Source organism: Pituophis catenifer, unplaced genomic scaffold (assembly GCF_029215685.1).
Source record: "Pituophis catenifer annectens isolate HBS135680 unplaced genomic scaffold, rPitCat1.0.hap2 SCAF_3, whole genome shotgun sequence".
NCBI lineage: Eukaryota > Metazoa > Chordata > Lepidosauria > Squamata > Colubridae > Pituophis > Pituophis catenifer.
In genome coordinates, this window is record NW_027256883.1 from 174,576,412 (window position 1) to 174,590,357 (window position 13,946).

A 13,946-nucleotide genomic window follows, 5' to 3' on the forward strand; every position below is an offset into this window, starting at 1 on the left:
AAAGCAATAAAAATAATGTATAAAAATAGCTTTAAAACTTTAAAACACTTTAAGATTACAAGTAGTCCTTGACTTATGAACACTACGGGGATCAGTTTCCATTGCTAAGCAAGGTGATTTTTATGTGAATTACACATGATTTTATGAGCTTTTTTACCACAATTGTAAAGAAAATTACCGCAACTTTTAAGTGAAACATGTGGTTGTTAAACAAATCCACTTAACATTAGCTTTGCTTGTTGGAAGCAGGGTGGGGAAGGTCACAAATGACAATCACATCACCCAGGACACTGCAACCATTGTAAAAATAGGCTGGTTGCCAGGTGCCGAACTTTGATTATGTGACTGTGGAGATGCTGCGATGGTTGTCAAGTGTGAAGACCTATTGTAAGTCACTTTTCTTGGTATTGTTGTAGCTTTGAATAGTTGGTAAATAAACAGTTATACTTCAAGGACTACTTGTGCTCCTTTTCACAAGGGTATACAAAACATTTCTAGGTAGATTATTTCAATTGAAAAGTCACATAAATAGGACTAGAGTTTAAAATAACTATTTGCAAGTTGCATGTCCTGATAATCATTCACAAGCTCAGGGGGGGAAAGCAGGGGTAAAATGCTCCTGGTTTGGACCGGATCGCCCGATCCGGTAGCGATGGCGGCCGGTGGTTTGGAGAACCAGTAGCAAAAATTCCTCCCCACCCCCATGCCCAGCTGAGCCGCACGATCATCAGAGGCTTTTTATTTTATTTTTAAAAGCATTTTTTCTATAACCTCTTCAGCCAAAAAAATGCTTTTAAAAGTAAAAACAAAGCCTCTGCCGATCAGGCAAGTTAGCTGGAATCGTCAGAGGCTTTTAAAAGCATTTTTTACAGCCTCTTCAGCCGAAGAGGTTGTAGAAAAAATGGTTTTAAAAGAGAAAAAAAAAAAGAGTTGGCCACGCCCACTCAGTCATATTACCACCACCACCACCACCACCACCACCACCACCAAGCCACACCCACAGAACCGGTAGTAACAAATTTTACATTTCGCCACTGGGGGAAAGTAACAACAATAAACACACACACAAAATGAAAATACTAAAACATTATTTTAATCAGGCCTATTGAAATAAAGATTCCATCCCTTCCCTTTTGCTTTCTCCATTCTAAATACATACCATTTGTTCAGTCTCCTGAAGCTGACTGTTAAAATTGCGGAATTCCTGGGTGGTTTTCCTGGCAGTTTGGATGGAACTGCTGGAAAGTGCAAGGATCCCTCTGCAGCTCAGACCTGGGCCACATTCATTTGCATTTTGATGAGGACACAGATACCCGATACATTCACCAGGAGTGCAAACTTCTGATCTCACAATACTGCAAACCTAATAGAAAAAGTCAGGTGATCCAAGAAGCTTTGTCAATTACAGTACAAATATTTCTAATAAGATTCAGTGAACTTACTTTGTTTCTTTATGTGTAATGTTTCTAACTTACCTATCATTAGTTGTCTCCAAATTCAACCCTCCGCCTTTATGTAAAACTATGCCTAAAAGCAGCTCTGAATTTCAAAATATAAGATCCCAACTGGATCAGTCAACAAACTTATCTTGTTAATCATTGTCTTTTACAGTTCAACATTTTTAAAAGAAAAGATGCATTTATTTTAGGCCAAGCTCTGCAGGAACTGATATTCAGAAACATGCAACTCTGAAACAAGAAATGATGTAAGATCACTATGCCTATTTGTTAATAGCTAAATTTGTCCAATATTCTTTTAAAGTTATGCTTGTTGGAAGCTATCATGTAAAGAAGCACTGTAACTGAATTAATTCCTATTTATTGGCTGTGTGTGGAAATAAGTTTGATTTTACCTGTAAATTTCATACATTTCAACATATTTTACTCCTAAAGAGGGCAGTTCAATAATCCAAAATAAATATGGCTAGAATCAGTGAAGATATGCTCAGAACCTGTTTGGTGTAATGTTTAAGGCATCAAGCAGGAAACTGGGAGACTATGGGTTGTAGTGCCACTTTTGACCCAATCTCAGGTGGGTGACCTTTGACTAGTCACACTCTCTCAACTCTAGGAAGGAAGCATTGGCAAACCACTTCTCAAAAATCTTGCCAAGAAAACTGCAGAGAGTGGAGAAACTTCTCCAGATGGACAACAGGAGTCAAAACGTGGTTTGAAGGCACAAATACTTATGCTCAGGTCAGTAGTGGGTTTCAAAACCCATTGCTAGTAGTTTGCTGGTGAGCACACGTGTGAGACGCTTCTGGGCATGTGCAGAAGTGTCCGGGTGGGTGGGTGGAGCTTCCTGCCGCCGCTGCTACCAGTTCACCTGATTCAGGGCAAACTGGTAGCAACCCACCACTGGCTCAGGTACTTGCTAAGACCATGGCCTCTAAGAGGTTCAATTCTGACCTGAAAATGCTTCAGAATCCATTTGGAATCAAGTTGTTTCTGAGGACTACATATGTGACTTACATTTTGTCCTCTCCAGCAGAATCATGACAAGGGTCGGGAGGAACAAATAAAACTCCCTACTCCTGCTGTCTATTGAAGGAGTGTAATTTTGGTTTTGTTCTGTCCCCAACCCCACGCACACACACCTACAGACGTTCAGGAGTTAAAGACCAAACCAGCCGGCAAAATCCTTTTCCTTATGATAACAGAACTTGGCAACAACCTAGTGGCTGCCTGCCAAGAGTTTATTATTTACAAAGAGGAGAGATAACTTCTCCCCACTTCTGATACATCAAAGGAAAGCAGCTCAATAATTACAATCAAGTCCAGAGATAATCCAGTCTTAAAGCAAAAGTCCGGCAATGCAGAATGGCGTGGAAGCTTTCAGCTTTGTTCATCACAAGGTTTGACTGGCCACCACGCTTCCTTTTATATCCTGTGGGGTGTGGTCCAGTGACTCAGCCTAATCTCGGGCACACCCTTTCTTCTGTTGCGCACGCTTATCTCTGCGACGCTGGCGTGGGTCCAGCCAAGATTCATTACCCTCATCACTGTCCATCTGTGGCTGCATGGACATGCTTGGCCCTGGCCCTATTTCTTGCCCTTCGGTGGACACTGAAGGCATTGCCAGAGAGGAGGGTCCTGAAGAGGGAGGCCTTGCCAACTCCTCCCCTTCACTCTCGGAGTCCTCTCCTGACAATGACACAGGCTCCAGTAACGGAGCCACAACAGGTTTAGTCTTCCACAACCATATTGGCTTGGCTTGAATGTTCTGCAACATGTGTACAGAATCTAAATAATGTTTATCTCCACAGATTTCCAGTGCAGACAAAACTGAAAGCAGCAAGGAGGTGTCTTAGAAAATATACTTGAGAGTTGGTGGCTAGATGATATGAACATCAAGATGTTATTCTGATTCTTCATTCATAACCAGTATTCATGATGCAAGTTTGATGTGTCTTAAAGGACAATGTAATATTGCAGCATGCACTTCTTTCCATATACATGCATATTCCTGTAATTACAGCTCATCTGTATTGGGATTTGTGTGTGTGAGAGAGAGAGAGAGAGACAGAGAGGGAGAGAGATGGAATCTGTAAATCTAAAACTGGCATCCACTGTTAATATCCCTTATTTATTATGATACTTCGGACTTTCTACTTTTTTCCCTCTATGTATAAAATAATTTCAGGTTGCATACTTCTGGAAGAACAAGTGTCCTTGAAGAACAAAAGCCTCTTTGTTTTTAAAATACAAGCCTTGGTTTAACTGTACAAATATATTCACTGTATCCAGTAATGGGTTTCAATTTAGTTTGCTACTGGTTAGTTTATGCGCTCGTACTCGTGTGCACTCGCACGCACAACACTTCTGTGCATGTGCAGAAGCGTCCAGGTGGGTGGGCAGAGCCTCCCACCACCACCGCTACCAGTTCGCCCAATCCGGGGCGAACTGGTAGCAACCCACCACTGACTGTGTCTGAGAAAAAACAACTAATCTAGTAATTCATGAATCTTTCTCTTTCTACACTAGCAATACTTCTAACCAATTCCAACCAATCTTATAACATGTATATATACAGTGGTGGGCTGCAACCGGTTTAACAACCGGTTCTGTGAGCGTGTTCTTTGCATGCACATGCGGGCTTCATGTGCATGCACACCTATTAAGCTTGCGTGCAGCGTTCAAAATACAACAATTTGAAGCTCAGCTGCTTACCTCTAAGGCAGCCCCAGTAAGTAGAACAGCAGAGGTGCTGAAATCAGCTGTGCTGCACGAATCAGCTGAGCCAGAAAGAAGGAAATATAGGACAGGATAGGGCTGGGGTGCGTGGGCGGGGCCAGCTGATCATTGGAACTACTGCTTTGCCCGAACCAGTCTGAACCAGCAGCAGCAGCAGCCCACCACTGTATATATCAGGGGTCCCAGAATTCTGGGAGTTGAAGTCCACAAGTCTTAAAGCTGCCAAGTTTGAAGACCTCTAGTATATATACATATAAATACAGGTAAATATGTTTAAACAGAATCTATGATTCAGTTGTTTGTACAAACAGGTCTGCTTTAGAGCATTAGCTTTACCTTATTAATTACTGGAGTCAAGTTGGGTGTGACAGCCATTTTATTCTGAAGTGCTTCAAATCCTGAATCCGGGTCTATAAGACGACTTTCGAGCTCCTCAGCATTTCTCCTTTTTTCCAGAGACTCAGAAATCAGTCCAGAAGATCCAGCTATGCGTGCACTGGCATTGGAGGATGTGAGATGTGCAGATCTGATAGTCTTGAATGCCCCTGTGGGAATAAAGGGGATTGTAATGGGAATTGATAGTAATTCAAAATACTTCTTTCTTCTTCAAACATTGAGTACTGAATTTTACTTATAAACGTCACATTACAGAAGAAAGGAAGCAAATCAGCTTCATAATCCTGAATTGACCAGTCACCTAACTGAATAATCTTGCTCTTGACAAGTATTCTCTAGAAGAATTACCACCCATCTTTTCAAGAGGGTTTTAACAACAGCAGAGCTATAAAAATCCAAGAGGATGTTTTCTTCATTATATCTTCTCCAAGCCAAAGAAAATGTTAGCAATTTTCTGGGAATCATATCAGTCTTAAAAAAAAACCAAAAAAAAACAAAACAGAAGAATGGTCCCAAGTCCTTTTTAGAACAGAATTGTATAAACCTTGAAATACAGATTAACTAGATGAAAACAAGGGCTTGTCTCTCACAAGCATTTTCATGATAGCCAAGCAAATACGTCTTCCATAAACTAGAAAGAAAGACTTAACAGGAATTAGACTTCTGAATTTAGGACTGTTTTTTTCCTCTAAAATGTAATACAAGGTAATTGTAAAAATATTCATTCAACCACTTCTGAAGGGTAAAATCTCAGAAAACAGAAATGCTTTACAACAACAAAGTTCTTATTAAATTTGTAATAAAATGCTTCTTCAGCAAACCCAAGTATGTGAAAGTTTGAAAAGGAATAGAGCTCTATAATTGCTAAGACATCAATTCTTCATCTTCCTATTAACTACAAAGTAAATATTAAATTGTGATAATCTCAGTCCAGAGAGGAAAGGGTTGATATCCAGAAAAGAATTCCTTAAACCAGATTCATTTCTGGTTGTTTAGAAATATGTGTCAAACAGCTTAAGATTGCTATGCAGAAAAAACCTTCAGTAGAAACAAAAACTCAAAATAAATTTTCTTTATAATAAAGTTTTTCTATGGCTGTTGAGTCACAATATCCATAAAAAGGCATGTATCATGATGTAGCAACACTGTTTCTCAGCTTCATCCCACAGACACTTCAGGGAAAGCCATAGCAACAAGGCATATAGAATACAAATGAATTACTTTTACTTCCCTAATATCATACAGCATGTTCATGTGTGATCCTAAAAGCACCTCTGAGCTTCTATCATGTTATAAGTGAATTCAACTGTGAATTCAAGGAAGCAGAACTCTGACTTTCAGATAAAAGGGAGTAAGGAGGAGATGAGCAAACTACTGTATTTTTCTGAGTATAAGACACACCGGAGTATAAGATGCAGCTTAGTTTTTGGGGAGGAAAATAGAGGGAAAAAAATCTGCCTACCAGATATTCATCTCACTAGCGTCCTTAGTCTGGTCAGCTTCAGCACATTAGTTTGCTGGTTTTGAGTGCACGTGAATGCTTTTTATCCCCTACTTGGGGATAAAAAAAGCTTCTAAAGCACAGCTAAGAGTCGGAGGGAGCAGGCAAAGCACGGAGATTGCTTCACTCACTAATGTCTTGTTATGGCTGAAAAAAAGCTTCGAAAAAGCTACATTTGGAGTATAAGACCCACCCAAATTTTCAGCCACTTTTGGGAAGTGTGTCTTATACTCTGAAAAATACGGTATGCTGTTTTATATATTAGTTTTCTTTAAACTATTCTAGGGTATAAAAAATGAAGATGGCACACTTAAAAACTTGTTCTTGGGGTATATAAGCAACTGTCCAACTTGTTGCTGTGGTGAGATGATATTCCACATGAACTAGACAATCTGGTGACCAATTTTAATAATACATAATTAGAGTAACATACCATGAGTATGCACCACTAAATGTTTCTTGAGGACACGGAAACACAATATTGTTGTCTTCCCACCACCAGCTTACTGGGAAGGCAATCTCAATATGACTTAATTTCAATTCATCAAAAGTAGTTTCTTCAACTTACGCTGGGTTAAGTGATGCTGTGAAGTTCACCTGTTGTGCTTTATTTCAAGATAGATAAATGCCTCTATTCTGACTGACAACTGTGAATTATGACTGGAACTTCCTATATTTGCTGCCTTCTATTGCCATTCGGTTTCCAGACTAGGGAAATTCTGCACCTTCCTTCTTTAACCAGTTCACAGGTAGACAATGAAAGGTTTGGCATTTTTTTTTAAAAAAACTTTTTTTTAAGAACTTCACTGAGTAAAGAGTAAACAAGAGCACTCTTCTCTTTAACCAGATGAAACTGACAAGAGTTCTATCAGTTTTCCCTTATGATCATTCCTTCCTTCCTTCCTTCCTTCCTTCCTTCCTTCCTTCCCTCCCTCCCTCCCTCCCTCCCTCCCTCCCTCCCTCCCACAGATGAAAGAGTGAAACAGTAGACCTTTCATCCTTCCTCCTGATAAAATTACCAAGTTCTGCCAACTTCTTTTCCTATTCAGTGTGACAGGAAAAAGTGATAAAATGTTAGTGCATTACTTCTTCTTCTTCTTTAGTGATCCACCAGTGGATGCATCACATACGAAGGAGTTAAATGTGAGTGGGATTGATACATAAGGTTAGGGTCCATAGACACTACATATCCTCAAAGAGACAGCCATGGAAAAGAAAGGAATTGGTGCTTGTTTTTCCAGCATGGATGGAAAGGATAAAGAAGAAGGGGGATTCACCAATAAGGAACTGTGGGAAGTATATTTTGGATGTACTATAATATTAATCCATCACCATGACTAAAGCAAAGGGAGAGGCTAAAATATAGAAAGAGCTTTCTTAAATTGATTTTATTTCCATCAGTTTATACCAAGGAGTCATACCATTTTACATACAGAAGGCCAATTAAGAATACTTGGTGAGCAAACACACTACTATTCCTGTAGTGGCTACTTCAAGCTTTACCAATAGCACCAGAAATTGGGGAAGAAGTTCATTATTTGTCCTACTATCGTCCCTGGTCAATATATTCTTTAGGCTGTTGAAGCCCTATGTAACCCAGAAAAATTATATCCTGTGGAAATAGTAGGATGAGTGAAAATGTAATTAACAGTGATGCCTACTTCCTATCGTATCTAAAACTAAGAACAATATTGTCTCCTGCAGAAATATGTTACAGTTTAAACATTACATTTATGAATCGGAATATGGCCATAAATTTATTCAAAAGACTAGCAGAAAATGCATACAATGTAAAAAGTGCATATTCATCTGATATAAGTACAGTGACCATATGTCCTTTATTATATAGGCAGTCTTTTATTTCAGAAAGCTGGCCTTTAGATTTGTTTAACTTAATTATTTATTTTCTTGGTTTTGCTCATGAATTTTTGTAAAACAAACTTATTAAAACCCATTTTTACCTTATGGACCTTTTTTCAGGTTTGTCTTTTATTTTTTCCAAAAAAATATGGTAATTGTAGGTATAAGTTATTAATTCTTAGGCCTTCAGTTGTTGAGATTTATTTTCACAGCAGGAAACCCCCCTCCTTCCCCAAGAAACTTGTGATATTACCGGAAGATGAATTTCTACGACTTTTCACCCTCTTTCTGGCAAGCCAACAACAATTTGAAGGGAGACATTCTCAACTAGATATCCTCTGCATTTGCAATAGGAAAGATAGCTAGCCAGACAGCTAAGTCATTGGCAGGTGAAACTTGAGGGTTATACCTGAGAGATCTATGCTGCGGCTGGCTTCAAACTGGGCCTTCTTATTTTGGTATTGTTCAGTGATTAGATACAAGCTTTTATCAAGAGCATCCATATCTATGGACAGGGAAGAGACTTCATCCACAAGAAGTATTTCAGAGCTTAAACGTTCAATGGTCTGCCTGGAATTAATACAAGAAATATAATATTTATATACACATTTTTCTGTATTATTACCTCTCCCCTCTGATTGCTTTCCTCAAATATTAGGACAATCTGGTCACAAAGACAGCGCTATCTTTCTGTAAAATAACATGTCCTGAGAACAGGACATCATGTAACATCTTTATCTCTCTTCTCTGGGAGCTTAAGGAGAGGTAGAGTGAATATAGCACTCTGATAGCCTAAAATAACATGGACAGATAAAACAAGTCATTTTGTCATACAATCTGTAGCTGGAACTCATTCCCACAAGCTATAGTAACAGTCATCAATTCAGGTAGCAGGAGTAGATAAATCCAGAAAGGATATGACTCTCCTTGTTTATCAGTCATAATAGCCATATATTATCTCCAAAACCGAAGGCAGTTGCTAAGCAACATGAGGAGGGACCTATTACACAGTCTTGGGGCTCTTGATTGGTCTGCCAGATTAGATAGACCATATCTTTCTTGCATTAAAGCTGGAGAAAGATGTAAACATAGGAAGTAACAAAACTGCTATTCAAAAGCTTTTCCATGTAAATAAACAAAGGCTGAAGTTGAAAGAAAATAAAGAAGCATTTTGTTCAGACTTATGATCATTTAGGGAGCACTTAGGAAGTTCATTTATAAGCAAAGTGTTTTACAGTTCATAAACTCTGAAACAAATGTGATCTGAATGTGTGTGATTTGTATTTTCATTTTTCGTCTGAGGACCACAATACAATTCCCCTAACCATAACATAGACAGTGCTTGTGAATTTGGATTTGAATGGAGTCAAGTAAACTCCTTTTAGCAACCAAATGTTGAAACATTATTTTCTGTATATTTGGGGTGAGGGGGCAGACTCCTTTGTTGCTGGTAAATCTAAAGAAAAAGCAAGCTTACCTTATTGTAGCAATAGTATTGGCCACCTGGTCCAGTCCCTGCTCAGTAATGAGGGGATTGTCCAATATCTGTTGAATGTGCTGCATTTTTCTTTCCACTTCTGAAAGGCGGGTACTGTAGCCAGAGGTCATTGTCCCTCCTTGCAAGTGCTGTGTTGAATTTTTCAAGGCGGCCTGACGTAAACCAAACCTTTGAATGTCATCATCATAGGCTTGGAAACAAGGATGGCATGCTTCACACTGGTGATAGTTGCCACAGTAGCCCCGTTGGCAGTGGTTACATTGGGGTCCTGCAAACCCAGTGCGGCAAAGGCAGCTGCCAGTCAGTTTGTTACAGCCCATTACCTCTGTGCCTTGGAAATTGCAGTCACAATCTATAAAGACAGCCAAAAAAACCCCAAACACAATTATTTAGAGGTTTCTACTCATATTCTGCCTTCAACCTTCATTAGATTTATTGTCATCATTATCATCATCACCATGTAAGATGGCCAGGTCATTTAACTTCTGAGAGCATTTTGTGGGAGCAAGCTGAGAGCAAGCTAGTCTACAAAAACATCTTTTTATCAGGAGACAAAGCGATGACGTTATTATCTATCTACAGAGAGCCATGGAAATATTCAGCCAAGCAAATATTCAGAAACATAAACAAAAGGGGAAGGAAGCATTCTTTAAGCTATGAAAAGAGAAATATTATTGAGAAGAGACGCAAGTTTTTCCTTCCTTCCTAACTCCCTGGAGTATGTGAGGAAGAGAAGGAAACCATAATTGTTTTCAAGATTTTGTTACTATTTAATAAAATAGAGTTCTAGTCAGTTTCTAGTATAATTTACTGGGATGTTTCTACCCACCTGTGTAGCCTCCAGAATGTTCCCTATCAGATTGGGTCTTTTTTTTCTTTTTGCAAGGCATATTTTTTGAACACTCTGTGAAATATTTAAAATGAACCCTCAGTTTTTCCCCTCGGAATGGCTAGGGGGCTATTACTAGAAATTAAAATGATACTGGAGGGTAGTACTATATAATAAGTGTATTATTTACTGTATTATAATAAGTGTATAATTATTATGTTATGTCATGTCATGTCATGTCACGTCACATCACGTCACGTTACATTACATTAGTAAGAAATTAAATCAGGTGGTATAGAGAACTAGAATCCAATAAAGGAAGTAACTATAGTCATATTTCATACCTATAAGTAATATATTATCTATTTCAAAAAATAGGGATTTTGCAGAAAAAAGTCTAAATGCTAAAATTTATTATCTATAAGATATGTAACGTATCCATCTTTCTAAGAGTTAAATTCACATTACATTTAAATTCACATTACAGGGAAGGAAATCCTTCTCAACAGGAAGAAAGGAAGCAGAAGGCAAAAATACTACATGGAAGCTTGTGTGTGTGTGTGTGTGTGTGTGTGTGTGTGTGTGTGTGTGTATTAGTTTTCAAGGTTGACCAACTTCAAAAAATCCTCTCTGGGCAGCTTACAGTACATTAAAAATTTACACAATTTAAAGACATATATAACAATATATAATAACTGGATAACAATACATAATAACTCTCCCCTATCTATGAAATTTTTAAGGGTGTTTTCTCATTTCATACCCAAATTAGAATAGATAAGCTTGTTATTAAATGTTTGCTAAATTTCCATCCTATGGAATACTAAGAAAATAATGAAATAAGCTAAAAAAGTAGGAGGAAGTCAAAAGGAAAGGAAATGGTTACAAATCTCTGATAAGAATTAGAGCAGAAACAGATGTCAATAGAAAAATACTGATGTTGAGGACAGATGGTTAGCAATTAAATACACAGAAGTCTCCAAGCAGATATGTCCGACTTTCCATACCTCTACATCCAGTCCTAACGTTTCCAAATGTCTGGTGTGGACATTCCTGTACTTCAACAGAAGAGCATGTCAGTCCACCATAACCTTCCCTGCATGGACATTGCCCTGTAAACTACAAAGAAAAACAGAAATGTCACTGAGGAAAAGACATCAACACAGAACTACAAAGCTTTGTCCAACAATTATTAATAATTATTTTATTAATAATTATAATATAATTATTAATAATAATTAATAATATAGTTATTAAACTATATGTACCACAAATCACCACCAAAACCAGGAAAAACAAATTACCAATATCAATCAGAAAGTTCCAATCCCAAAAAAAAAAAAAATGCCTCTGGTGGAAAAACAAAACTGGCTATGTAGCCAACTTTAAAAGCCGCTACAAAAATATATGCCACCAAATAAAGACTGAATGCACCAATTACCACATCTTCTACGCACGAAATCCAACCACGCCTTCTATAATTTTGTAAACAACAAACTTGAAGACTCGAGATCCATCCCACCCCTAAAAGGACCTAATGGTAAAGAATGCAATGATGAAGCAGTTAAAGCAACCCTCTTTAACACACTCTTCGGCTCAGTCTTTGTAAACAGCAGTGGCTCATGCTCAACATTTCCTAGTCATACCACTAATAACTACAACGATCTAACACAAGTAGATTTCACACAAGATAATGTTGAAAAGGCACTATGCAGACTAAATTCATCTCTATCTATCAGATCTAATGGACTATGTGCATACTTCTTAAAAAAGTTTTCCAATGCTATAGCAGAACCCCTAAGCATAATCTTTGAAAAATCCTTCAGGACCAGCTCCCTACCCAACCTATGGTCATTAGCCATGGTCATTCCTATCTTCAAAAAGGGAGACCCTAGCCTAGTTGAAAATTACCGACCAATCTCATTATGTTGTGTCACCTGAAAAATCATGGAATCAATCATTAACCAATCCATTACCCTCCACCTAGAAACAAACAACCTACTCTCTAATAAACAATTTGATTTCAGAAAAAAAATATCCTGTAATCTACAACATCTACACTGCAAAAACATATGGACCACAAATCTCGATCAGGGCAAAGCAATAGATGAAATTTACATAGACTTCTGTAAAGCCTTTGATTCAGTGGTACATGACAAACTACTTCTAAAACTAAAATCCTATGACATCTCCGGACCCATTCATAATTGGATAGCTGCGTTCCTGTCAAACAGAAAGCAAGTGGTCAAAATAGAGAGCACCCTATCAAATCCTGCACCTGTAAATAGCGGTGTCCCCCAAGGCAGCATTCTAGGACCAAACTCTTCATACTATACATAAATGATCTTTGTGATCATATTATAAGCAACTGCGTCCTCTTTGCCGATGATATAAAAATATTTAACACCACCAACAATGCTGCTACCCTCCAAAAAGACCTTGACTTTGTGTCGGAATGATCAAACAATTGGCAACTCCAAATCTCAACCAACAAATGCTCTGTCTTACACGTTGGCAAAAAGAATCAGAACACAAAATACAAGCTGTGTGTACATGACCTTTTAGATGACCCTCACTCTGTCAAGGACCTTGGAGTACTCATATCAAATGATCTAAGTGCCAAAGCCCACTGTAACAACATCGCCAAAAAGGCATTAATAGTTGTAAATCTAATCTTGCGTAGCTTCTTCTCTGGCAATATCACACTACTAACCAGAGCATACAAAACATTTGCTAGACCAATTCTTGAATACAGCTCATCTGTATGGAACCCGCACTGATATCGGACATTAATACAATCGAATGGATCCAGTAATATTTCACAAGTAGAGTCCTCCACTCCTCTGCTCGCAACAAAATACTTTATGCCACCAGATTTGAAATTCTGGGCCTAGAAAATGTAGAACTACACCTCCTTCAGTATGATCTAAGCGTAGCTCATAAAATTATCTGTTACAATGTCCTACCTGTCAATGACTACTTCAGCTTCAACCACAACAATACACAAGCACACAATAGATACGAACTTAAAGTGAACCGTTCCAAACTCGATTGCAGAAAATATGACTTCAGCAACAGAGTGGTCAACAGAACAGGCCAGAAAGGACTTGAAAGATAAAGCTCAAGCTGTGTTACAGAAGAAAGCAGGATCTTCTGGTAGGTAAGGTTTTGTTCCAAGCCTAGTGTTGGATTTGGAACAAGAGGCATCTGCATTTGAATCCTTGCTTGATTTTGAAGTTCAGTCATCACAACAATGTATGTCTTTCAGATTAACCCAGATTTTCTCAACCAGATTTGGAAGTAGGATTGCTTTATGAATTAGCCAGGCCAGTCTTTTGAAGCCAGTCTGAAGAGGAGGAGTTACAATTCCATTACACTGGAAAAGCAGTAGAAGAGTTTAACTGGAAAAGCAGTAGAAAAGTTTAAATATTAAATGGCTCCTAAGCTATAAATGAATCCCAAGTTCCATGTGCTTAATACAAAGCCTATTCAGGCACATTTCTTCCAGCTAGGAACTTCGGTAACATAACCTAAATCAAAGCTGCCATCTGAGGTACAGAGCTGCAGATGGCACCAGCAGTTCTTCCATGTTTGTTCTCAAGGGGAGGGGGAGCAGAAGCCGTCTTGTTTGAATGCTTCTAGGAACCTATCAAGCATCTGAGACTGGCA

The 13,946-nt window shown here is 38.4% G+C and overlaps 1 protein-coding gene across 1 annotated transcript in view; it reads right to left on the reverse strand.

Moving 5' to 3' along the window:
* The window catches only part of LAMB3 (laminin subunit beta 3), a 65,395-nt gene that overhangs the window by 10,979 nt on the left and 40,470 nt on the right, over positions 1–13,946 (reverse strand). Inside the window, exons 12-16 of the mRNA XM_070939803.1 lie at positions 11,285–11,396; positions 9,428–9,800; positions 8,360–8,520; positions 4,530–4,738; positions 1,160–1,363 (exon numbers count right to left, since the gene is read on the reverse strand). Coding sequence (XP_070795904.1) covers positions 1,160–1,363; positions 4,530–4,738; positions 8,360–8,520; positions 9,428–9,800; positions 11,285–11,396 — 1,059 coding nt within the window. The remainder of the gene's footprint in view (positions 1–1,159; positions 1,364–4,529; positions 4,739–8,359; positions 8,521–9,427; positions 9,801–11,284; positions 11,397–13,946) is intronic.